Consider the following 25331-nt stretch of genomic DNA (forward strand, 5'->3'; position numbering starts at 1 on the left):
TAAATGGAAATTTAATTTAGGATTTGCTTGTATTATTTTGCCCGTTGTTATCTGGAATACCCTTTATTATATACTTGTAATATTCCTTACTTTTAATAATTACTATATCTGGGTGAGTTAAAAAATTATTTATCACACAAAATAAGTTAAAAATTTTCAAATATATAAACTTCATCCCATTATTTAAATTAAAAAACACCCAATCCTCTTTAATTGGCTTTTGACAATAAAATATCTTTACTCTTCTTTAGGTACAAAAATATAAAACGTCTCTCTCAATATTTTCTTTATTCACTCTTAACGTAAACATCAAAAATAATTATTTATAGCAGTGTTTCATTAAAAAATAATAATAATTTAATGGTAAGATCATTTTTTCAAATCGGTTCTATTTATTTCTCAACATCATAGAAAATTACTGAAGTAATTTGTTTTAATTGAGCGTGTTAGAATATTGAATTGAGCATCTTCCGCCTTTTTGACATCAGTTAAAAATAATCATTTTAGAGTTTTAAAAGTTTACAAATTACAATAAATAAATTTGATCCTATTATCTAAGTGCAATTTAAGCATATTGGCCCTAAATTTAAAAATTGTGTTTGGCTAGATAATAGATAGCTACTATTAATGTAGAGCAAAATTCATTATTGATAGGAGTGTAAATTGTGATAGATAAAGATCTTCTTATAAACATAATCCAAACATTTGTTTCTAATTAAACTTGGCCCTAACATAAATTTGCGTCTTGAAATGTGTACTTGGCTAAGATTTCTATGTTTTATGTCTATTTCTACGCGAGATTTATGTAGATCCCAGATAAAAAAATACTTATTAAATTTTATTACTTTTCGAATAATAATATTATTTTAACCGCCACCTTCCTTAGTAAAATTTCTAATTAATTTCAAATTGAGTCCAAAATTGGAAATTTTCTGCTCATTTAAAACGGATCCAATCAAATATTTCCGATTTATTATTCCTGTTAAAATTAATATTAAAACTTTTAACCGCCACATATAATTTTCGTATGAGGTCTTGTTTTATTTACAGCTATATTAAACTAAACATTTTTTATATAATCAAATTTTTGCTTGAATTAATTTTTTTGATTTTTTATAATATTCTGGCGTTGGATATTTTTCTAAAAATATGTTTATATACCTTGCTACTAAATCAGCATTATTGTTATGGACATCATGGTTACCATTAACAATAATTATTCTACAATTTTGATTCTTTTTTAATTCCCTTAAAATTGGTTCAGATGATTTATTAAACAATAAGTTATTTGTTTCAGATGCAAGTAATACTAAGTGTGGAAATTTAAATCTACAATACTTTATAACCGCAGCAACATTTTCACTTGATAACAAATCATAAAAGATGCACTTTAATCGTTGGTCCATTGAAAGATGAAATCTACCATTTTCAAGTGGTATTAATGCACGATTTAACATATTTAAAGCACCTTCTTTACAAATTGTAGTTGGTCTATTTTCCATAATTCGTTCTAAAGCTTCATCTGCTGTATATTCAGGTGGTGAATTTTTTTGTAATTTTTCAGTCACTTTGGCAAATTTTTCGATATTTTCACGTGTATAATCACCAAAATCACCAGGATGTACTGGATATATTGATATTGAGTCTAAAAATACTAGCCGTTCAATTAAACGTGGATATGTCAATGCTACATGACAAGCAACCCTTGCACCCAAACTATGTGCAATTATTGTAATTTTTTCCCATTTAAAATAATTGATTACGTATGTCACTGCTACTACAAAATTGGTTATATTGATTGGTATATTTGGAGGAAAATGTGATGATTTTCCATGACTAGGTAAATCAATACATATGTAATAATAACTTTCCGGTAATTTTGGAATTAATAAATCAAAAGATCCAGCATTATCTTGTCGGCCATGAATCATTAATATTGGACAGTTGTTACTAGAACCCCACGTTTTTGCTGTAACATGAAATCAATCATTTAATTTTGTAACATAATGATGTGATATTAAATCATAAAAAAAAAAAACAATTCAGACGGTTCTTCACTCATTTTTCAAGGGCGTGAAATCATTATTTGATTGGTGTGAAACTTATTACACTATTTATTGGTGGAAAAAAATATTTATAAAGAAAAGCCATTTTAGAGAAAAGAATGGTTAAAGTTGCATTTGAATTTCAAGCACTACGATTATACCCTTTACCCTATCGATTTGAAATTTGGATATTTTATAGGTACTCATATTCTATCTGCCCTGGTTACTTTTATTTTTCGAAAATCCTGCTAATTTTCCCAATTTTCAAAAATATAAAGCCAAAAGTTTTTAGTTCCTTAGAGATATTCTCTTGTGAAATCATTTGCAGCCTATTTCTTAACCATGCTTAAATTATTATAAATAATTTAACAACGTTAATAAATTACTGTTTATATTTGACATTTTTTATCAACTTTGTACCTATGTGGTTGTAAAAATGGTTACGCACATAATTAATTATGATTATTTATATTATAAATATGGAATAAGTACTTGAAATAATTATACGAAATACTTCAATAAATACGCCAGCGACCCGTGAATTTTGATTAGGAGGCAACTTTTTTAATCGGATGGTCAAGCATTAATTAAATTTAAATATTCAGGGTCATGATGTTACTATCCGAAAAATAATTGTTATTCTTGAAAACTATAAATTTCAAGAAAAATCCGTGGTTTTTTTATATAGTGATATAGATAATTATTATCTATTTCTAGATATAATCTACAACATTTTTCATAGATTTATATTGTAAATATAATACAAATAATTTTTTTTTATATTTAAAACTGGCTTAAGCTACTGATATACAGCGATTAATGATGGTACATTTAACTTACAATGCAAAAAAAAAAGTACATAAATTGAAACAAAAAATTAGTTCTTTTCAAGTTTGGGCCACATTAAAAGAGGAAAAATGAACGATAAAAAAAATAGCGGTGTTCTTGTTTAATACTTATAAATACTTAGACGTGGACACATAAGGAATTAGAAGGATTTTCGTCGTCGGGACCCGTCGAGACTTTTAACAAAGATGCATGGCAATAAAAACATAGGTTGAGGGCCGCGGAAAGGTATACAATAGAGAAAAGGTTTTGAGAGTTACAATCGAAATGTTTAAAAATTAATTTTTTGTGTTTAAATTGGCAGTTGTGTCTTGTTAAGGAATGTGCAAATTGCAGAGAAGATTTCAAAATTGTTTAAAGATAGGAGATGAGGCATATAGTAAGGACCAAAAACACCCATACGGGCTAAGGAGCTTAGAAGTATAGGCCTATGTTGATTAAAGAGTGGACAGGCGAAGGTGACATGAATAAAAATAGTTATAACTTCTTTAGCAAATTTTCTAAAAGATTAGCGAAGTTTTAGGTATCTAAAATGCTTTTGGTATTTGAAAAATCTAATTCACTTATGTGTAAAATCGTATAGAACGGGAAGGAACTAAACACAAAATTTGAAATTTTTCATAATAAATGTGTTTTTGTATTGTTAGATCAATCAAGAAATGGACTATTTTGATATTTGGTACTGTTTATTTTGAAAATAGAAATGTGAAAATGAATTGCTGCACACCGATGGAATATAATTTTTTGTCTTTCTTGATAAAGCATTTGAATCTGTTATAAACACATTTAAAAAGTAACTATTACATTATTTCCAGTTTTTTGGTTTCCAGAAAGTTAGAAATTTTTGTTTCGTTGTTACAACGATGACCCAAAAATTTATGCTAAACTACTAACACAAATTATAAATTTTAAAAGTAATAAAAAAAATTTAAGCTATATTAATTTTGTATAAAAGAATGAGTGATAAATGTTTAAATAAACATATTAAATATTTGGTCATTTGGCTAATCAAATATAATTTTTGTTGATATTGTATCAAAGTTTACATGACTTAACCTCATTTTATCTAGTGCTAAAAATGAAATATTAGAATAAACGACACGTATTTTTTTAGACTAATTATAAATTCGATTTTTGCAATGACCCAAAAAAAATTAAAAAATTAAACACCAACCTGCCATATATCCCCATGGTACGGGAATAGTAATTTCATTAATTTCCACCATAATTCGTATCAAAATAATAAATTCTACAGGTGTTTAATAATTACAATTAATTAAAGTCGCAAACATTCATAAAATTTATATATCGATAGACCGCAATTATAAAATGAAATTTTTTATTGATAAAATTTTGTTCATTTTTTATTTTACATCCCCACTCTTTTATTAAAAAACTCATTATTCATTCTATGCTAAGTCTAATAAAAGTTAAAAAGTATGTGCAATTTATTATCTTCGGAAATCAAACAGAGTCCATGGTCAAATTTCATTTTGATTAAATCCTAGTTCAAATTACCTGTACATGTAATTATTAATTATATATGCAAGCAGTTTCCAAAGTCATGGTCGAGATCTCTTGGATGCAAGTACAAGATTTACGAAGCGATCCCGAATTATATTAGTGAAATCAGATTTTCACTTTAGCAATTCATAAAATAATGGAAGCACTAATAATATTTTATCTATGAATGAAAGACGAACAGTACATTTTTCATATTATGAGCTCCCGCTATGATTAATAAAAGGAAAGGACAAAGTATATGATAAGACTATAAAAACTTCCCCCACAACGGAGAATTTCAGAAATTTTCTAGAAAAATTACTTAATGCTTATGTTATTTAAATAGGATCTCCAATATATTAACAAATTAATTTTTCGTCGATCTTAACAAAGTACATATATTGTAAATTGTATCAATCGCCACACACATGTTTATGTTTTTTTCGTATGAACATACTCAAATGTTAAACAAGTTGCCTACTTCATTAAATATAAACCTGATAATAGATTTTATCATTGAATGACTGAAGACAATGAGTTATTAGAATTGTATTAGGTCTAAAAAAACAGAAAGTTGTAGAAACGTATTCAAAGTTAGATGATTTTTGACATTTCACAGTGTTTATGCACTTGAAATGTTTTATTCCACGTCCTTAACCGAATATCACACTATGAGTGATACTCGGGAAGCTAGATCTTTATTATCAGGTGCCGATTATCCTATACCTACGGTTTGTCTATGGCTGTATATTATAGATTTTCACAAAGGCTAATCCCAAGATAGTTCCTAATTAAGCCAGCCATAGTTACATACCCCTTTATTTTCATTTTCCCTTTATACTTTTCTATGACATGTTCTGTAGTATAGTTTCGAAAAACCTCTTGCACCGTGTTTCTGTGCGAGCAATGAGCACTAATTACCCAAATCTACTGAAATTCGCTTGTATTCTCTCTATAGATTTTCGAAACTAGACATGTCTATATAGGGTGTTTAATAATAACTCATTAAATTGTTTACTTTCACTTGTTTTTAACTTCCCAGTATAGGAAGTTATTGTAATGGGTCCGATTTTCGAAATCGAAATATTCAACATATCTTTACGTTTCATGGTTAAGACAAGGCATTAGCACCAATTTGGAGAAATGTGTGTGTTTGTGTGCGTGCGTATGTCATGGTATTTTTTTCGTCGTTGATATCGCGCGAACAAAAAATAATATCTTGAGGTAACTTCGTTGAGGTGTCGATCGAAACGTATTAATGGCAATATGATATGATATCGCGCAAAAAAAAATGATATCATCTTCGGGCAGTCTTTCGGAATTCGAGATCACCGTTATTTAAGAGAGAATTGCTGTTTAGGCAAGCATTTTTTTGTATCGTTTGGTATCGGCAATGGAAAATATGGAATAATTGATACAAGTTTGCATGAACGTGTATAGTAACTCGCAAAAATAAAAATTATTTGTGTCGAAAATATTTATTTTACATTTTTTTAATTTCTGTTTATGTACAAAGGTAATATAATTCATTATAAAGTTTAAATTAAAAACTAGCAACTATATGATGGTGTTTTTCTGGCTTACGCATTTCTCTTTTAGTTTAGTTAAGCATGACGAAGAAAGTCATATCTCATAGTCCAGCGCCGGTTCTAGCCCCAAATCAAGGTAGAGTGAGATCGTCTTTCGGCGCCTTTTTTAAAAAAAATAACTTGTATTTATTATCAACACTTAAAATGCGAAATTGTTTTTTGCATTCGGCGCTCCTTGCAACCGGAGTGCCCGCTCCACTTGCTCTACCCTAGACCCGGCGCTGCCTCATACCACAGTAAATGTTTATATGACAAATATCTCATGAAAACGATTTTTCTCCACAATGAAACTCTTTATGTCTAACTAAATTACACTGCAGAGTAAAACTTTTATTACAAATATCACATGAAAATGGTTTTTCTCCACTATGAGTCCGTTTATGTGTAACTAAAGTATCTTGACGAGTAAATCTTTTATTACAAATATCACATGAAAACGGTTTTTCTCCACTATGAATTCGTTTATGTTCAACTAAATGATGTTGCTGAGTAAATTTTTTATTACAAATATCACATGAAAATGGTCTTTCTCCACTATGAATCCGTTTATGTCTAACTAAATTACATTGACGATTAAAACTTTTATTACAAATATCACATGAAAATAGTTTATCCCGTAAAACCGTTCCATCTACTATTTCACTTTTAATGATTAGTTCTTTATGTAATTCTTTTTCAAGTTTAATATTTTCATAATTAATTGTGCACAATGGATCATCATTTTCATGAACCGGTTCATATTTTACACTTATTTCACTATCAAAATTACTGCTACCTTCTTCTGGTTTTTCGTTTTTAATTCGCCCAACTTCCATTACAACATTGTTATCTAATATTTCATTTTTAATAACTATTTCTGCAGGATGTAATTCTTTTTCAAGTTTAATATTTTCTTCTTTGATTAAAAAATAATTATTTTTTTTATCAAATGAATTATTTGCCATTTTGTTAAGCTTTCTATTTCACAAACATAAACAGCAAACTATTTAATAGACTGGCAACCCTGTCTATGGTAAGGTCTATGGTATACCAAAGGTGAGTAAAGGGTATGTTTATTACATTATTGATACCTAAATATAATATGTCAAAGATGGAGTATTGGCTAGCCTACTCTCCTCCGGTTACAGAATACTTTGGTTCGAATCTAGCAATGCTCCGACTAATTTTTAATTAAATAAATTATTATGCCGAGATAAAGTAAATTTTTTTAGATAATTGTTATGAGAACCAAAAGCGATAAATAAGCAAGAGAGCGGGGTGTATTTTAAGTTATTTAATTCCCACCCTCTGGTAGAAGAGTGATTTATGACATAAGTAGGAAAGTGGGACTAACATAATTAATTTTTTCTTTTGTGAAATAACATGTTCTCCTATTACAAAATCTTATAAAATTTCATTTAAAAAGAATAAATTTTTTAGCATGTACAACAAAAAGTAAGCAAAATAAGTATTTTTTTAATATTTTGTAATAGGCGAATATGTTATATAAATTGGGATAAAATATATAACATGTTCTTCTGTTACAAAATTTCAAATTAACGAGCGATTTTTTAATTTATACTAATTTTAATATTTTGTAATAGGAGAATATGAGTGATGTTAAATTATTTGACATGTTCTCCTATTAAAAAGTTTCAAATTTTAGCACCAAGCCAGTTTTGTACATATTTTTTATATTTTGTAACAGGAGAACATGCTTTTAAAGAGTGAGATATATTTATGATTATTTAAATTCCCACTCCCTGACAGAATAGTGATTTATGACATATGTATGACTGACCCACTGACGTTATTTATAGCAAGAGGGCAGATTATATATAGATAATTCCCACCCCCTGACAGAATAGTGATTTATGACATATGTATGACTGACGTTATTTATAGCAAGAGGGCGGGTTATATATAGATAATTTAAACTATAAAAAGAGTGGAAAATTTTTAACATTAGAAAAAATTCATTTAATTTAAAAGTAAAAATGTTAGCCACACCAGGATACGAACTAGCGTACCTCGGTTTCATAGGCAAGTGCTATACTCACATAACCAAACGGCTTATTAATAACTATATAATTAACTTTATTAAATAATTAATTAATTGATAAGTTTGTTCTGAAAGAAAAAATAGGATAGAAAATTTAAAAAATAAAACAAAATTTAAAGTATATAACGATTTTTATTTAGCATTAGACACGTGTTTCTTGTTTCATCTCATTTTATGTTGAATTTGTATGGACCTTCATATGTATTGCTAACGCTATTTTTTGTATGAACGCTTTTTCACATAAATGACATTTAAATGGTCGTTCACCAGTATGTCTTCGTACATGATTCAATAAAATTCTTTTTTCATAAAATGCTTGTGAACAAAATGTACAATTATATTTACGTTCATCCAAATGAACACGTGACACATGTTTTTTTAATGCTACTGGACAACGATATGCTTTATCACAATGATTACATGCGAACGGACGTTCTTGTGTGTGGGTCAATAAATGTAGCCGTAAATCGGCTGATGAACGTATCGCACGTCCACAAACATTACATAAATATTTACGTTTAGGTGGTGTTTGATTCTCGTGTGTATATTTTATATGGTTTTCTAATGACTGTCGTTTTAAAAATGTTTTTAAACATATCTTGCATGATATTTTATCACGTTCACTATGTACTTGCATGTGAAGTGATAAGTTTTTTTTCAATATTGATTTACCGCAGACATGACACGCAATCTTTTTCCCAATAAGTGAATGTGACTCTTCATTATGCCTTTTCAAAGCCCATTTATCTTTAAATGATTTATCACATCGTTCACAATGATGTAAACGTTCTGAATGTGTGGATTTATGCCTTTTTAATTTATATACATCTGTAAATATTCTTTGACAAATATTACATGTATGATTCAATGGATTATGCGCTAATTCATCGTGTTCTTTTAAATGTAATACATGATAACATTTCATTTCACATTTACTACATTTTAATCCTTTTGCTCTATGTGCCCGATGCATGTGTTGACCTAACACCCAAGCTTTTTTAAATTCTTTACTACATTTTTCACAAGTGAATGTTTCTGTAATATTTTCATCGTGATTATCGTTATTTAAATTATCTGATAATGATGAAGATAATGATTCATTATCGTTAAAATCATCCTCGGATTTCACTTCTATATTATCTGATTTTATTTCATTTGATGATGAATCATTTAATGATGATAAATTACAATTTGAAATTTCTTCATTTTTAATCGCATCACCGTTTACACCAATTTCAATCTTTATTTGATTTTGTTCAATAATTTGGCGAAATGTGGTATCGGATGTTTCACATAATAATTTGAAGTTAACGGAGTTTTGTAATTGTAGAAAACACGGGTTACATATTTGATTTGGTAAACCATCATTTTCCTGTATCTGGAAAATTTTTTTCAAGCAAAATTAGCAATTATTACTTACATACTCAGCGTCAGAATTTCTTTTTGTAAGATTTTCTGATTTTTTTTTTTTTTTTTTTTTTTTTTCCATGAATGGCATACTATTGGGTGTCTCTGAATTTGTACACCATGCATATATGTAATATGCAAGGTATACTAAGTTTAGTCCCAAATTTGTAACGCTTAAAAATATTAATGCTATGAACAAAATTTTGGTATAGGTGTTATAAAATCACCTAATTAGTCCATTTTCGGTTGTCGGTCCGTCTGTCTGCCAACACGATAACTCAAAAACGAAAAAAGATATCAAGCCAACTTTCAGAAGTCATTTCATATACATGATATATCTTTAAATGTATTCCAGTTAATATTTTTAATTTATTTGTTATAATTAGTAATTTTACCTGTACAGAAGAACACGTCGAAATCATTTCAATTATTTTAAATGAAGTTGTTGCTAAAAATGTATCAGAAAATTTCATACAAATACGACATACTTTTCCGAAATCAGATATTAACACACCCTGTATATTCATATTTGTTAAATTTATATGTTTAATTCGATAACAGGCTTATATACATTCTACATTAGTTGGGTTTCTGTTTTTATTATATTTTAGTTTTACAAGGAAAAGGAAAGCTTTTCTTTTTTAAATAATTTTTATGAATGTTAGAAGATTTCATTGTAGTTTATTTTTATCTTTATGTTGAGTATTTTGATTCTACTATACCGACATGTAAATAAATGTCTCAAACCAACTATCAAGGTGTTAACTGTAATCATTATAGTCTTCATATATCTCTATGCCTATACTCCGAATTTCAATCGACAATGACTCGAAAAGTAATGACTAGCACGGTTGGTTGCCATCCCTGGCCAAAAGCACTACTCGGCATCATATAACTTTTGTTTCTTGGATCTTATCTACTTTATGTCAAATTTTCAAGTTAATCAGATCTATAGGGAAGAATTTAGGGGTCCTCGGTTACTGGAATATCAGTTTTTTCAAAAAAACATGTGGACGAAGTGACAAATAGATCCATCGCTACCCATGTTTCGCAATGCAATGCCGAAAAAGTATCTCAAAAATTCATCCATGATTGGATTAACGATATATTGGTGTAAAACGGCAGATATAATAAGCCAGGAAAATTAAGGATTATAGTTAAATTTTAAATGAATATTGTATAAATTTGTGTAGAAAATATGAATTAAATTTATTTATTTATTTTTTAAGATACATTTTAAAAATAAAACGATAAATTAGAACATTATTACACCTCCTTTTCATGATGCAGTCAAATAACACTCTAGTCTTTAACGATTAAGATGAAAATACGACTGGCTTGCTGGAAACTGAAATTATTCAAATAGAAGTTATAACCAAAACTTGTCCTGTAATTTAAATATTCTACTCCAAATATATTTGAAAGATACTAATTAATGATTGGAACAGGTTAAATTAGGCTTATCGGGTAAAAAAAATTTTTTATCAACGCTTTTTTGTGTTAAAAAAAAAAAAATGGAGATTTTTTCAATTCTTGAAAGGATTGAAAATCATTTCTTTTTCTTAAAATTACATACCATTATTCAACACTTTCGAGATTTACAAAGTTACTGTATTTTTTTTAAATTCTTGTGTTGACAATGACTTTCGTTTAACAATTTAATTTAAATTTATTAGGTCACTGAAATGTGAAAATAAAAAAATATGTTTTGACCTCAAGGTTGTGATTGATTAAATATATTTATATCCCAATCATTAATCAGTATTAATCAATTATTAAAAATGTTTTATTACAAATATTAAATAAAAATGTGTTTTTCTGCAGCGTGAATTGGCTCTCACACTGGAGAAAAACCATTCTCATGTGATGTTTTTTTAATTTCAAATATCACATGAGAATGGTTTTTCTCCAATATGATTCCATTTATAATAAACTTTAAACAATAAATTTCCTGTGAACAACAAAAGTTGAAATACTTTTCCTCCACGTGTTATCCGTTATTGATGAACTTGATATGTTCGCAGTTGGTTGACCGAACACCCTCGTTGATCGTATGAAACATGAACGAATTCATGAAAATAAGGAACATTTATCAAGTTCCTCATTTTCATGAATTCGCACATGGGTCACTAGCGCTGTATTCTCCATTTCGCATTTTAAATTCGTCCATCTTGCATAGTTACTGCAGCACTAGTTTTGCACTATCTTTATGTATCATCTTTAAATTTATTTAATTTTTCTTCATTGATAAACAAATGATTTTTTACATCTCGAAATAAATTATTTCCTTTTTTCTTATAGCACTTTTGGATTTAATCCTTAAATACAACTTTCAACGTTGAAGAATTCAACCTAATCTATGACTGGCTGATGCATGCCTTAAAAACAACCTTCAACGTTCAACACTTCAACCTAATCTATGACTAGCTGATGCTTGCGTCTTCTTATACGAATTCCAGTTCTTGAGATATTACGAGAACAAAATCATTTCAATTAAAAGTTGGTCACTAAATATTTGTATATTTATTTTTCTGTGACTTCTCTGATTGTTGATCTGTGAATTATTAAAAAACAATTGAGTTAATTGTTGAAATACCTTTTATAGACAATGTTTAATATCAGTGCTTGTACATATTACTTTTAGAAATAAGTTTTAAAAAAATAAAAACATTCATGTAGAATAAAAAGGCCGGTCATTTTTTCCCGAAAATTTTTCTGGGAATTCTTGTTTGTTTTTTGGAATTTATATACTATCAAAAACATTTTCCCCGAAAATTGAATTCTATCACCCCCTTAATATTATCGAATAGGTATTATATGAAATTCGAATCAATAGACTCTCATTATTTCTATTATTGTTTTTAGAGAAAATGAAAATTTAATTTTCATCTCATTTTGCACCACAAGGGTTAAACAAAGATATTTACGAAAAAGTGTTTCAAACAAAAGTTGTTTATGTGTTTATAAGAAATATTTTTTATATTTAAACCTTTGTTTATCTAACCTATCTTTTACGATTTACAAGATGAGTCCTACGAAACCGAGACTCTTTTTGACTTATGTTGCTCATTTTCGAACTCAAACTCACTTTTTACGTTTTAAAAATTTCAGATCGTTAACTTATAATAAAACATTTTCTAATTATGAACGCATATAGCAAAAACAGACTATAATAATAATAATACTGTAATCGAATGATGGAGATTGAGGGCTTCCTTTGCCGCGTGCGCACAACGAATAAATTTCGGATACACTATTAGATATAAACAAACTTCGTAGTTCGTATATAATCTGTGTTTTCTGCTTCGGATACACGAAGACTATTCCACGATCGAAGTATAAACAGTTATATGAACTAAGGCATGTACTATATAATAAATACACAGACTTTATATACAATAGACCACTAATGTGATAAGCTGTAGCATGTAGAAATTACTCTCGCAAATATTTGGTGTCAGCAATACAAATACCAATGAATACTGAATACAGATGCATAACTGTATTCTTTGCAAATACATAACACTTTATCCCTCAGCCATTTATTTTTAATACAAACAAAACATATAATGCTACTAACTAATAGGAAAATTGTTTTTGAAGATATATCTCGAAAATTAAACTCTAGGCGACTTAAAATTGGCTTTTCTAAAGATATTTCGTGTTCTTTAAGCATGTCTTAAGTGTAAAGGTAAGTTCTCAGCTCCCTTACGGCGTAAAACGCTGACGTTGCGTGGCGTTAATATATCAGATGCTTGAATTTGCTACGTCTTATCATATATGCTACGCGTTGTAACAAAAGCTGGATTATGATTGGTTAACGCCAGAATTTTTACCGTTGCTTAACATCGCACGTTTGTATTTAAAAAATTTTTGTCGGTAACTTATAATTTTTGTGATAAGTATCACGAAAGTTATCGAAAATGTTTGTGAATCTTAGTATAAAGCTCTAAGTACAATTCCTTTATTGCACCAACCACCCGGTATATAAAATAAACTTTTGAATAACCCGCGCAACATTTATTAAATTTCATTTCTTTTATAAAATTAAAAACAAATAATAAAATAAAATATCATCAAATGCCCAAATTGTATTAAGTATAAAAATAATTAATAAAATATATTTGAAGCATTTGAAGTTTGAGGATTTGTATAATCTGTGACGTGCAATTCGATTGCAGCTGATGATACACGGCAAAATATTATTGGTTGTCATTTTTTCAAATATATATTACACATCGGTATAAAATTTGCGGCTTTAGAATTTTGTTTTTCATTTTTCGTCTACGGTGTACCGTACATAAGTTGAATTAAAAATTGAAATTAAAACTGATAAATAAATTTAATTAAATCTTAAATGGAAATACAGTAGTATCAAAATAATATTTAAAATGGAGCTGCTAAAAATGTAAGTATTTCGCTAACAATAAAAAAAACTCTAGAATGAATATAAGTAGAATAAAATTGAAATATTTGGCAATTTAACATGAACATTCGAATACATATTTTAAATATTTGAAATAAGAATAAAACAAAGTATTTTTGAATTACTTATAAAAAATTGTTTAACCTTTATTTAACAAAGCAAATTTCCATGCTTTCGGTTTAATATAATTGTGAAACTAATTAGTAAATTAAATTCATCTCTAGAATATGATATAGTTTCAGAATTATTATCTTTTAGTACTTACTTGTTACCTTATACGAAAGTACCAGAAAAACATTTTTTCGATACAACTTCTGGTTTGTAATTTTTATATTTTGAAGTTGATATATTAAGCTAGAAAAGTTGGTATTGTGATTTGGACGTTATCAGGATTCCTTCAAAAAAACCACATTATTTTTTTATGCGCAAATTAATTGTTCGATGGTTTATGTATTAAATTTTCTATCTAGATAAAATTCTCAACTAGGTTTCTGGGGGAGCCGGTTTCTGCAATATAAAGGCAACGAATACTACGTTTTATTTAGTATTGGACTGATGATCTTTGTAATTATCCTCCTATTAGAATACAGAAATTCGGGTATAACACAGTTGTATGTCTCTTGATTGGAAATTGGCAATGCTAGTTTTACTACATATGTAAGTTGTCGGTAAATCTGGAAATGTTAGGAAATTTTGAGATTTTGGAAAAGTCGGGGGATGTTATCGATTAAGGAAAGTGATGGAGGACATCATGTTCTGAAATTAGATTGGACCTAGTTCTTCGTGATTCTTTAATAGCCAATTTAGATCCTAAACGGTAAAAGATAGAAGAACACTTTAAATTAGAAAGTTGATCATCATAAAAAACTAACAATTTTTGTTTAAAACATTTTTTCGAAAAACGTTAGCTTTCGGAGGAAATGCGGCTTTAAAAAATGTCATTATTGAATTTAATCGAAAGAAAGTTTGTTTAAAATTTATTATAATTGTAGGCCAAAGTCATGGCCTTTGGTGAAGGGCTGGATTAATGTATGGGCCTGACTCCAGGACCCCCCGAGTGTTCTTTGGGTCCCCAATAATCAAATGAAAAAAATGTTAAAAAAATCAATCAGCAGGCTGGTAGAATAAGCGAGCATGCGATCTTCAATCGTAGATTTCCAAAACTACAAAACTCAGGGTGCTTATAATAAATACAAAGTAAAATTTATTGTAAAAATCAGATTGTCGAAATAATTAAAGAAATTTCTACCCTTACATGGGGCCCCTATCATTTTCGACCGAGGGCTCCTCAAATGTTTAATCCGACCTTAGTTGTATGGCACCATTTTCTGGTCTTTTAAATTGATTTATGTTTGTTTTTTTTTTCCAGATTAACTTTATTGTCTGTGATCACATATACATTTTGTGTAGACCATGGTAATTTTAAAACATGTGCACAATCGAGCTTTTGCAGGTATGCAATAATTTGTAACCAAAGAGGCTGAATGAATCAAATTGTTTGTCGGCATATATAAATTTTGATTTGTCTATTATTAATTTACAGAAGATGTCGTGAAATGGAACCAAATAAGTCTCCATACGTTTTAAATTTCCCATCAGCACAAATAACACCAAACTCAGTACACGTAGAATTGTGGAATAATGAAGAACAAGTAGTTTTTAATTTAACTCTATCTGCATTAGTTGATAATACATTCCGTTTACAAGTTGAGGAAGCTTCACCATTACGTGATCGATTCCGTTCACTTTACGCATTAAAATCAGATCCAGTTCTTGCTCAGTAAGCATTTTTGTATTAACCAATAAAGTTTATTATTAACTCAAGTAGTTCTGACTAAGTAGTAAAAACCTTATGGCAAATAAATCTCTCCCAAACTCTCTGAAATCATGGGTATCGATAATCATTGATAAGTAGTCACAGCTGTTTGAAATCCTATTTCTTAATTGATTTATTAAAAACACAGTTTTGTCAATCTTTTTGTTCAGGTTTTATATAGGCATGCAAAATTGTACGACTATGAAACGCATGTGTAATTGGAGGAGAGAAATAGAACTCTCTAAAAATTATAATAGTTTTTCAGGATAAACATTGAACTTTTTTTCCTTTTGGATTAAGGATAACAAAATTACAGACCTACAAATTTTGTGTACTTTTAACAAAATAAAAAGTCCGAGTAAGTATTTTAGGATCTTTGCCCATCTCTGTTAGCTGCTATAAATTTTCAAAGTTGTCGATATTTAATATGTATAAAAACCTAGATATGTGTAAATAAACAAATTAGGGATGCTTTGAACTTAATTCTTTGAGGGATGCTTTAAGCCTAAAGATTACTTTTTGACGAATATTTAATCGAATGCCGAAGTGAATTGTACAAGCAGCAACGTTCTTGAATTTACTCTACGTGAGATGCTTTTGCACAGTAAATACAGATGGACAATGTATGGTATTTAGAGGACTATATTTTTTCTCTTTTAAAGATATCGCGTTCTTTCTTATGTAGTAAGAAAAATGCTAAGAGTTAATATTTTTCCCTTTGAGATTGAGACAGTTTTCTTTAAATGTTAATTTCTTGATAATTTTTTTTCTAGATTAGAAATGGTTTCACGTAATGAAGATGAAATTACAATAAAGAATGGTGATAATGCAGTGAAGCTTATTAGAAGCCCATTTCGAATTGACTTTTTTTCAGATACAGAATTTGTAGCTTCGGTAAATGCACGAGGTCTATTTAAATTTGAACATTATCGTAAAAACGATCAAAGGTAAGTCAAATTAACATTAAAATATTATTAAAATTCGTATATTTTGTTCATTAAATTATTTTAGTGATCCTGCTGCTAATGACGCAGAAAATGCCGATGCCAATAGTGAAAAAAAGGTAAGGATGTTTTATTAACACGCATATATTTGAAGAAATCCTGTCATATTTGTATGCAATTTTGATAAGTGTCTGATTTCTGCCTACTCTGCCCAAAAATATTCAAAAAACTATAAATTCATACGATTATATATTCAAATATATCTTATGATGCTCATTTAAAAACGCAGCACTTTCGAAAAAAGTCGTAGAGAAAATTTAATAGCACTCGCCAAAAAGAAGCCACTCACGAAGTATGTATTGAATCATTTAACCAAAAGGGTGCTGTTCCGTGGACTATTTGTTTTTTAATTTGGATAAAATCAAAATAATTTGGAAATTTTACATAAAGTTTTCGAGAATTTGTTCAGCTATTGCTAGTTTAGATCTTGGGTAATTTATATATTAAAAATATTAATATTTCATAAACAGATAACAGATCCTGGAGCATGGGAAGAAAATTTCAAATCATTTAGAGATTCAAAACCATTTGGACCATCTGCTGTTGCTATGGACATTACATTCCACGGTGCTTCACATGCATATGGTATCCCTGAACACGCTGATAGTCTGGCATTAAAAGATACCAAGGATAAAACAGATCCATTTCGACATTATAATTTAGATGTATTTGAATATGAATTAGATAGTCCAATGGCTATTTACGGTGCAATTCCATTACTTTACGCTCATGGGTAAGAGATTATTAATTTATTGCTTGTGATCTTTCAAACATTCATAAAAATTTTTATTTTTACAGACCGAAACGAACAACGGGTGTATTTTGGAATAATCCATCAGAAACATGGATTGACATAAAATCATCATCAAATTCTGAAAATAATGTAATGAATTCGATTGTAAACTTTGTATCTGGGCGTTCAAGTGATGGCGAAGAAAATAAAGATAAAACAGTTGAATCACATTTTATGTCTGAAAGTGGTGTGATTGACGTTTTTTTCTTGCTTGGTCCTAATCCTAAAGATGTCATTAGGGAGTACGCAAGATTAACAGGAGTTTCACCCATACCACAAGTGAGTTATTTTTAAATAATTAGATTTAAGCGTGTATTTAGTGAAATTTTCTAAACGCCGATCGAAATATTTGTAACGTTAAGTAAGCGCCTTGTCCAGCTAAATCGTCATTTATGTCGTGTGTATCAGGTACGGAATTAGTTTCAAAGAGTAATTAATAATTAATTTCTGTTTCTGTAATTGTAGTACTTCGCACTTGGATATCATCAATCAAGATGGAATTATAACGACGAAGATGATGTAATGTCTGTTTCTGATAATTTTGATAATTCTGACATCCCATTGGATGTTATTTGGTTGGATATTGAATATACTGATCATAAAAAGTAAGTTTTTTAAAATTGGATATTATAACAATAATAACTTACATTGATTTTTAGATATTTCACTTGGGATCCAATACGTTTCGCACATCCACGAATTATGCAACAAAATTTAACATCTCAAGGACGTAAATTGGTTGTAATTATTGATCCACATATAAAAAGAGAAAGCGGCTATTTTCTACATGAAGATGCGTTAGCCAATGATTATTATGTTAAAAATGCGGAAGGTGCAGTTTATGAAGGTATTATTTTTATTATTTATTTTTTTGAAAACAATATGGAGTGGGGAGGAAAAATTATTCAAGTTTGTGTTGCTATTTATAATTTTTGTTTGCCCGAACATAAAGCGCAAGCCACCGTAAATTGCTCTATCTTTCTTCCTTCATTTATTTTAAAATTATTTATACGAAGAGTATTTATTTTAAATATTTTTATACACTGTATTTATGTAATAAACAGTAGCGTTGCTCCCCCCTCCCCTTTCTCGTAGCTTGAAACTATATTGACCGATTAGCCTTCAACTTATAGATAAGGATAAGAAAATAATACAGAGTCTTGAACTTATTCCTAGTAGGATAAGTAAATACGTCGTCTTTGCAATAAGGAATATTCATGAAATTTTTTTCGCATTTCTTAACAAAATATGAAAATAACGTAAAAGATATGATTAAAAGAGACAGATGATATAAAATAAACTACCAATTATACAGAGAGATCCGACATAGTATTTGACGTCATATACTATGTTTGCCATGAAAACTCCATGCTAAATTTTGTTTAACTAGAAAGAGATACAAACAAATCTGTTATAGCTTTTACCTTGGTTGTTTTTATAGTTAAAAAAAATCGTTAATATTCCCTTTTCTAAAAAACGTTAAAATTTTATTTATAGGTTGGTGTTGGCCAGGTTCATCTAGTTATTTGGACTTTTTAAATCCAGTAGTTATGTCATACTACAGCTCATTATATAGCTTAGATAAATTCCCAGAAGCAACAAACGATATGTACTTATGGAATGATATGAATGAACCAAGTGTATTTAATGGTCCAGAAATAACAATGCCTAAAGATTGTATACATTATGGTAATTGGGAACATCGTGAAATTCATAATACATACGGATTGTTACAAGTGAAAGCAACGTATGATGGATTGATAGCACGAAGCAAAGGTACAAAACGACCGTTTATTTTAACACGTTCATTCTTTGCCGGATCTCAACGTTATGCAGCTATGTGGACTGGGGATAATTCAGCCGAATGGTCACATTTAAAAATATCAATACCAATGTGCTTGAGTGTCAGTATTGCTGGTATGCCAAGTTGTGGGGCAGATGTTGGTGGTTTCTTTAAAAATCCTGATAATGAATTAATGATTCGTTGGTATCAAGTGAGTATTATCTTAATTCAATATTACAGCTCTTAACTTGTAGTACAGAAGTTTTCGTGAGCCCAAAATCCTAATAACTTCGAATTGCATAAAATTCAAGTTCGAATTTCAGAACTTTCTTTATAGAACAGGATTTTATATATGCTCAGAGCCAGGCATAGTATCTTTTCAGAACGGCCGGCTCTATTCCTTGTTGTTTAAAATTACAGTGTTGACTCTTCATTATTTATTTTTTTGATGTGTAACATCTTTCCGCTCGATTATTGTGTTCTATGTATGTCAATGGTTGTTGTATATTTTTTTGTGGTAACGATTCTGTAAATACAATGGAAATGTGTAAGCCATAGAAGCACGCGCTATTTGAATTCATCAAATCGGACTTTTGTCAGTCATGCCTCCTTCACTAGTGATTGTGTGCACCATAACAACTAACTGCTAAGCAATCACTGAACTGATTGTTCAACGTACTGAGTGTCAATATAATATTTTCTATTGTAATTAAAAAAGTTTCCTCGATTAAAAAAAATTTGCGCTGGGTGTCCAACACTAGAAATATTATAGTTTTCATTGCGATTAAAAAACTTTTTTCGACTAAAAAATTTAATTACAAAAAATTTTAAATTTTGTCATTGTCTAATATTTCTAATTTTTAAACATTTACCAAGCTAATTAAATTTTGACTTCACATATATTTCACCTCAATTTCATAGTAGGATAACATGTCAGATGTTATGTTACACATTATATCCGACTTCTGTAAGAGCTCGTTTACTTTTTTTCTAAATAGGAGTAAAATATTATTTTTTAGGCTGGAGCATTCTTACCTTTCTACAGAGCACATTCTCATATTGATACTAAACGACGTGAACCGTATTTGTTTCCACCAGAAGTTCGTAATTTACTTCGAGATGCCATTAGAAAACGTTATGTCTATTTACCGCTTTGGTACACATTGTACCATGAACATGAAATATCTGGCCTTCCAGTCATCAGACCATTATTTATGGAATATCCAAGTGATCCTGCAGTATCCACTATTGAATCTACTTATATGGTCGGTACGTATTAACAGAATTATAGCGTTTTATTTTTTAAAAATAATATTGAAAATATAAGGGAATTTAAAAAACCAGTTAAATGCTAGTATTTATAAATCAGACTAATTTATGATAACTATTAAAAAATACGCATCACACTCCATTGTAAAGAAAAATTGCTGAATTTGTCATCTTTTGTTGAATTCCTTTCACATGTAACATTAAATATAACTTTTTTTATTTAGGGTCGTCATTGCTATGTTCTCCTGTAACAAGCGCTGGTGCAAGCAGTGTCGATGTATATTTCCCTGGTGGAAGTGATGAATTGTGGTACGATATTGATACATACAAACAATATAAGGGTGAAGGCACCGTTACAGTCCCAGTAGATATGGCAAAGGTAATTAATAATTATAATATTATATTTAATAAGCAATTTTTATTTTCTTGCTCCTTCAGATGCTAGAGCAAGTTGAATATATAAAATATGAGGACGAAATTCAGTTTCGGATTGAAAATTACCTCATTCACTTTGTATCAATCGTCTGATCAATCTAAAAATTTTGTACGTAATCTTTGTCAGTCGATTTAAAAGTTCCCAGAGGATCGCATCGACTTGTACTATATTTACGCATCGATCCGGACTCATGTGTTTATTTTTGTTAACTAAAAAAAGTATGAATGGTACATTGTTGTAACAAGGAACTGACAAGCATTGAAAGATTACAAAATTGAGCACCAGGTCTCTTATACAACCTGAATGGCATCCTGTATAATCACCAATATATTTCTATTCCTCATAACATGACGCACTCGCAAGTTTTTTTTTCGAAAATCTACCCCGCAAAATCAGTATTCGTTTATTAACGGTCTACTACAGTCTTAAATTCGGAGAAAATAGGTTGAAAGGCAGATACTAGAGTGATCCTATAAAGGGTTCCGTTTTGGCATAGAATGACGGAACTAAGGAATGGGAGTTAACGGCTTATTTAGCTTTTAATGTTAAATTCGAATTAACATTTTATTAACTTTTAGATTCCAGTCTTCCAAAAAGGTGGTACCATCATCCCAACAAAGCAACGTTACCGACGTTCGCTAACTCTAACTCACGATGATCCTTATACATTGATTGTAGCTCTTGATTCTAAGGTATGGGAATTTTTTTATATACAAAAACTCATTGCTATTTTTTTTAAATTTATTAAATTTTTTTGTTAGGGTGAAGCGAATGGCACATTGTACATTGATGACAATGAAAGTTTCGAATATCAAAAAGGAAAATATTTATATTTGAGTTTCACTTTTAAAAATAATGTGCTCACTGCAAGGTAAATATATTTATCAGATGTATTTCTTTAATTTATTATAAGATTGAGGATTAACCTAAAGAATGTCCACAAATTAATGCAGCATGCAAGATATTAATTTAACATCATGATAACCAGCCACTTAGTTCATTTTTACATCACTTGATAACTTTTGTCCCAAATATGGGACATTCATTTTTCATTTTAAATGACGAAAAATAACAAACTATGTTTTTTTATATGGCATGTAAGGGAAATTTTAAAAACTATTTGGTTAACTTTATTTTTAAACTTTCAAATAATCGGGAAGTTATAATATTCAACTCAAAAGTTTTTCCTTCTGTCAATTGGGTTTAACGGTTGTAAAATATTTTGTCCCATTTATGCGTTATCATCATTTAGCAAGTTATCATGAGGTTAACGTCATTTATGCGATCAAGTGGCAGTTAAAACTTAAGAATGATGAGTTTCAGAAATAATGAGTGCCCAGTCTATTATTTGGTCATTACAACTACTATTATTATACCATGCATATATGTTATGTAATATGCAAGGTATACTAAGTTTAGTCCCAAGTTTGTAACACTTAAAAATATTGATGTTAAGCAAAAAATTTTGGTATAGGTGTTCATAAAATCACCTAATTAGTCCATTTCGGATTGTCTGTCTGTCGTCTGTCATCACGATTACTACAGAACGAAAAGAGATATCAAGCTGAAATTTTTATTGCGTGCTTAGGATGTAAAAAGTGAGGTCAAGTTTGTAAATGAGCAACATAGGCCAATTAGGTCTTAGGTCCGTAGGACCCATCTTGTAAACCGTTAGAGATAGAACAAAAGTTTAAATGTAAAAAATATTCCTTATAAAAAAATAATCAACTTTTGTTTGAAACATTTTTTCGTAAATATCACTGTTTACCTGTGAGGGCGCAAATTAGGCGTAAATTGTATAGTATGTAATTATGGGAATATCAGTTATTATGTGTGACATCAATGTATGTGTAATTGTTTCAACAATTAACTCAGTCAATTATTTGTTTTCACTTGTTATATAACTGTGTTTAATTTTTAGACGGATTGATCAAGATGCCACGTATCCAGCTAATTCTTGGATAGAACGTGTTATAGTAATAGGTTACTCCAAATCCGCACCTGCTGCAGCTTCATTAAAAATTGATGGTAATATCATGTATTTAAATAATTTAATCAATTTTCTTTATATCTCAATTATTTTTTTCGTAGGTAAAAAAGATATTATCAAGTTACCAGTTACGTTAGATGAAACACGTCAACATAAAACATTAGTTGTGAAGAAGCCGGCTGTCAAAATGACTCAAACATGGTCAATAACCCTTTAAAAACAAAATTTAAAAAATTATTTATTCCATAAGCATTTTTTTTAAGAACTCATTGTAAAAAAGCATAATAAAATAGCTAGACATTTTTTAATATTTATTGTGGTTTTTTTTAAATTAATAAAATTAATTAATTCTAAGTTCGGAGATATAGTTATTCTATTCTCGGAGATTATTTTCGCTGACCGATATTTACAGAACCTCTAAATTCATTGAAATATCTATATTTTCAGACCTCTTCTCTCTATAGTTTTTGTCATAGTTCAAATACGACAATCAGAAACGACAATTACTTATCGATTAATTTTTGTAATCTTGACCAAGATATTGATAAATGATTTATGGATGAATATATTTAGTCATTTTTTGTGGCAAAATGGCAACCGCGAATTGTAAGTAGGGTTGGAGAAAAATAAGGATGCCATAATTTTATAGCTATAAACGCCGGGCATTACAGCCATAAAAAGCTAGGTAGTCATTATATTAAGAATTAAAAACGATAAATATAAAATGTATCTTAACTTTCTTTACAAACAAAATAATTTTACAATTCTAAAGAATTAATTTTATCTATTAATAATAATAATATAGTCTAGTTAAAATAATAATAATCTTAATAGCTGAAGGAGATTCCCACATTTATATATATATATATATTTATATATGCCTTTAATAAAAGTATTTATGAATTTTTTCAGTGCAACTTCCTTGTTATGTTTTTACCAATCATAACCTGTTTGTTAACCAATTTGTATCATTAACAAGTAAAATTTTAAACTCCCGAAAAATGCATTTTTCTTCTAGCTCTCTCCAAACTGAACCGATTTTCTTGAAACAAAACTAAATACATTGTCCATTAAAATACTTTTCAAACAAACAAAAAAATCAAAATCGATTCATCCGTGTAAGAGCTACGATGCCACAGAGAGACATATATAGCGTTCAGTTCAACCTTTAACCCCCTTTTTTGGTTCCGGGGTTAGCAAAACTTCGATTTTAAACATGTAAGCGATATATTGTTTTAAGTAAAGCTATATTGTGATGATTATTAATTATTATAAACTGTGAGTGCCGAATATGTCGCAACAGTTGAAATCTACCCTTGTTCTTATGATCTAAAACTTCGACCTAGTTTTTCTTTTCGTAAAATTAGATTTATTATTCAAATGAAAACTGCTTCGAAAATGAATAGAACAAATATTTTTACTTAGCCGCCACACTGCCTCCTAGTTATATTTTAAGTAAGCAAGTTATTCACATATACTAGAGTCTTACTCAAATTATTTTCTCCACGACCTATCTATTTTATATAAAATTTACTTGCGGCTTATGGATAAGAATTAGATATATTATAATAGATTGATCCACATTTTGTGTTCTGATATTGACGACAATTAATTGTATAGCAGTGATTTTATTTATAGACGTATATTTTTCTGGATAACGTTCCAGAAAACTACTCTTTAACAGTATGATCGAAATAAATTAAATACGAACCATTTACCTCGAATTAATAAACATTTACAACTTTTAATTAGCATTGGAAAAATAATTTACAAGGAATTATAGTAAATAAATGCATGTTCGTATCAGGGATGTTGCGAATGAAAAATTGTGTACCATCCGCGGATGCGGATCTTAAGATTTTTACAAAAATTGGCACGGAATATTTAAATATGGATATTGCAGAATTTTAATTCAACATTTAATATTTAAAGTTATAAGTTGGTGCATTATATTTAATAAAAAGTAAGAATGTCGCCTTTTCAGGCTCAAGTCATAAATGAAACTATTGAAAATTGTTTACTAGGAACATAAAAATATATATCACATCCGCATCCGTAATATCATTGCGGATGCAGATGACTAAGTTCATGTAGAAGCTCCGAAATTGCAGATGCGGATATTCGCAACATTCCTGATTCCTACATATTTATTGACTTTATGTATAAAGGTCTCAAATCATGAGACCGTTTTTTAAGAAATATCCAAAAGATATTCCGCACTACACACCTGGATAGTCTTTGCCTCGACATTGACGGTAGGCAAAAAATATTCAGGTATTTTATTTAGTTCGACGAATTTTTTTGCGATAAATCGATTCCTTAGACTATTCTAAAAAGTAAGTTATGAGAATATGTATTTAATTGATGGCTTCGTTCGTTCGAC

General features: G+C 29.2%; 3 protein-coding genes across 3 annotated transcripts; 1 reads left to right on the forward strand and 2 right to left on the reverse strand.

The window, feature by feature from the left end:
- Positions 1 to 335: 335 nt before the first annotated feature.
- Positions 336 to 4204, reverse strand: LOC123294992 (serine hydrolase-like protein). Its single transcript, XM_044876180.1, has 2 exons — positions 4066 to 4204; positions 336 to 1969 (listed from the first exon to the last, which is right to left on the reverse strand). The coding sequence occupies exons 1-2, from the start codon at positions 4115 to 4117 to the stop codon at positions 1080 to 1082; spliced, it is 942 nt and encodes a 313-aa protein (XP_044732115.1). The 5' UTR covers positions 4118 to 4204; the 3' UTR covers positions 336 to 1079.
- A 3965-nt stretch (positions 4205 to 8169) lies between these two features.
- Positions 8170 to 9992, reverse strand: LOC123295754 (zinc finger protein OZF-like). The gene is made up of 2 exons (XM_044877198.1): positions 9827 to 9992; positions 8170 to 9402 (listed from the first exon to the last, which is right to left on the reverse strand). Exons 1-2 carry the CDS (start codon positions 9956 to 9958, stop codon positions 8197 to 8199), a joined length of 1338 nt encoding a protein of 445 aa, XP_044733133.1. The 5' UTR covers positions 9959 to 9992; the 3' UTR covers positions 8170 to 8196.
- Positions 9993 to 13798: 3806 nt separating this feature from the next.
- LOC123296490 (neutral alpha-glucosidase AB) lies at positions 13799 to 23258 on the forward strand. The gene is made up of 16 exons (XM_044877975.1): positions 13799 to 13839; positions 15227 to 15310; positions 15401 to 15637; positions 16447 to 16620; positions 16685 to 16736; positions 17148 to 17410; positions 17476 to 17749; positions 17936 to 18075; positions 18130 to 18317; positions 18968 to 19464; positions 20273 to 20522; positions 20747 to 20901; positions 21537 to 21650; positions 21720 to 21829; positions 22880 to 22986; positions 23050 to 23258. Exons 1-16 carry the CDS (start codon positions 13823 to 13825, stop codon positions 23163 to 23165), a joined length of 2778 nt encoding a protein of 925 aa, XP_044733910.1. The 5' UTR covers positions 13799 to 13822; the 3' UTR covers positions 23166 to 23258.
- The last annotated feature ends 2073 nt before the right edge of the window (positions 23259 to 25331 follow it).

The sequence above is a fragment of the Chrysoperla carnea genome, chromosome 3, assembly GCF_905475395.1.
Source record: "Chrysoperla carnea chromosome 3, inChrCarn1.1, whole genome shotgun sequence".
In the NCBI taxonomy this organism is placed as follows: domain Eukaryota; kingdom Metazoa; phylum Arthropoda; class Insecta; order Neuroptera; family Chrysopidae; genus Chrysoperla; species Chrysoperla carnea.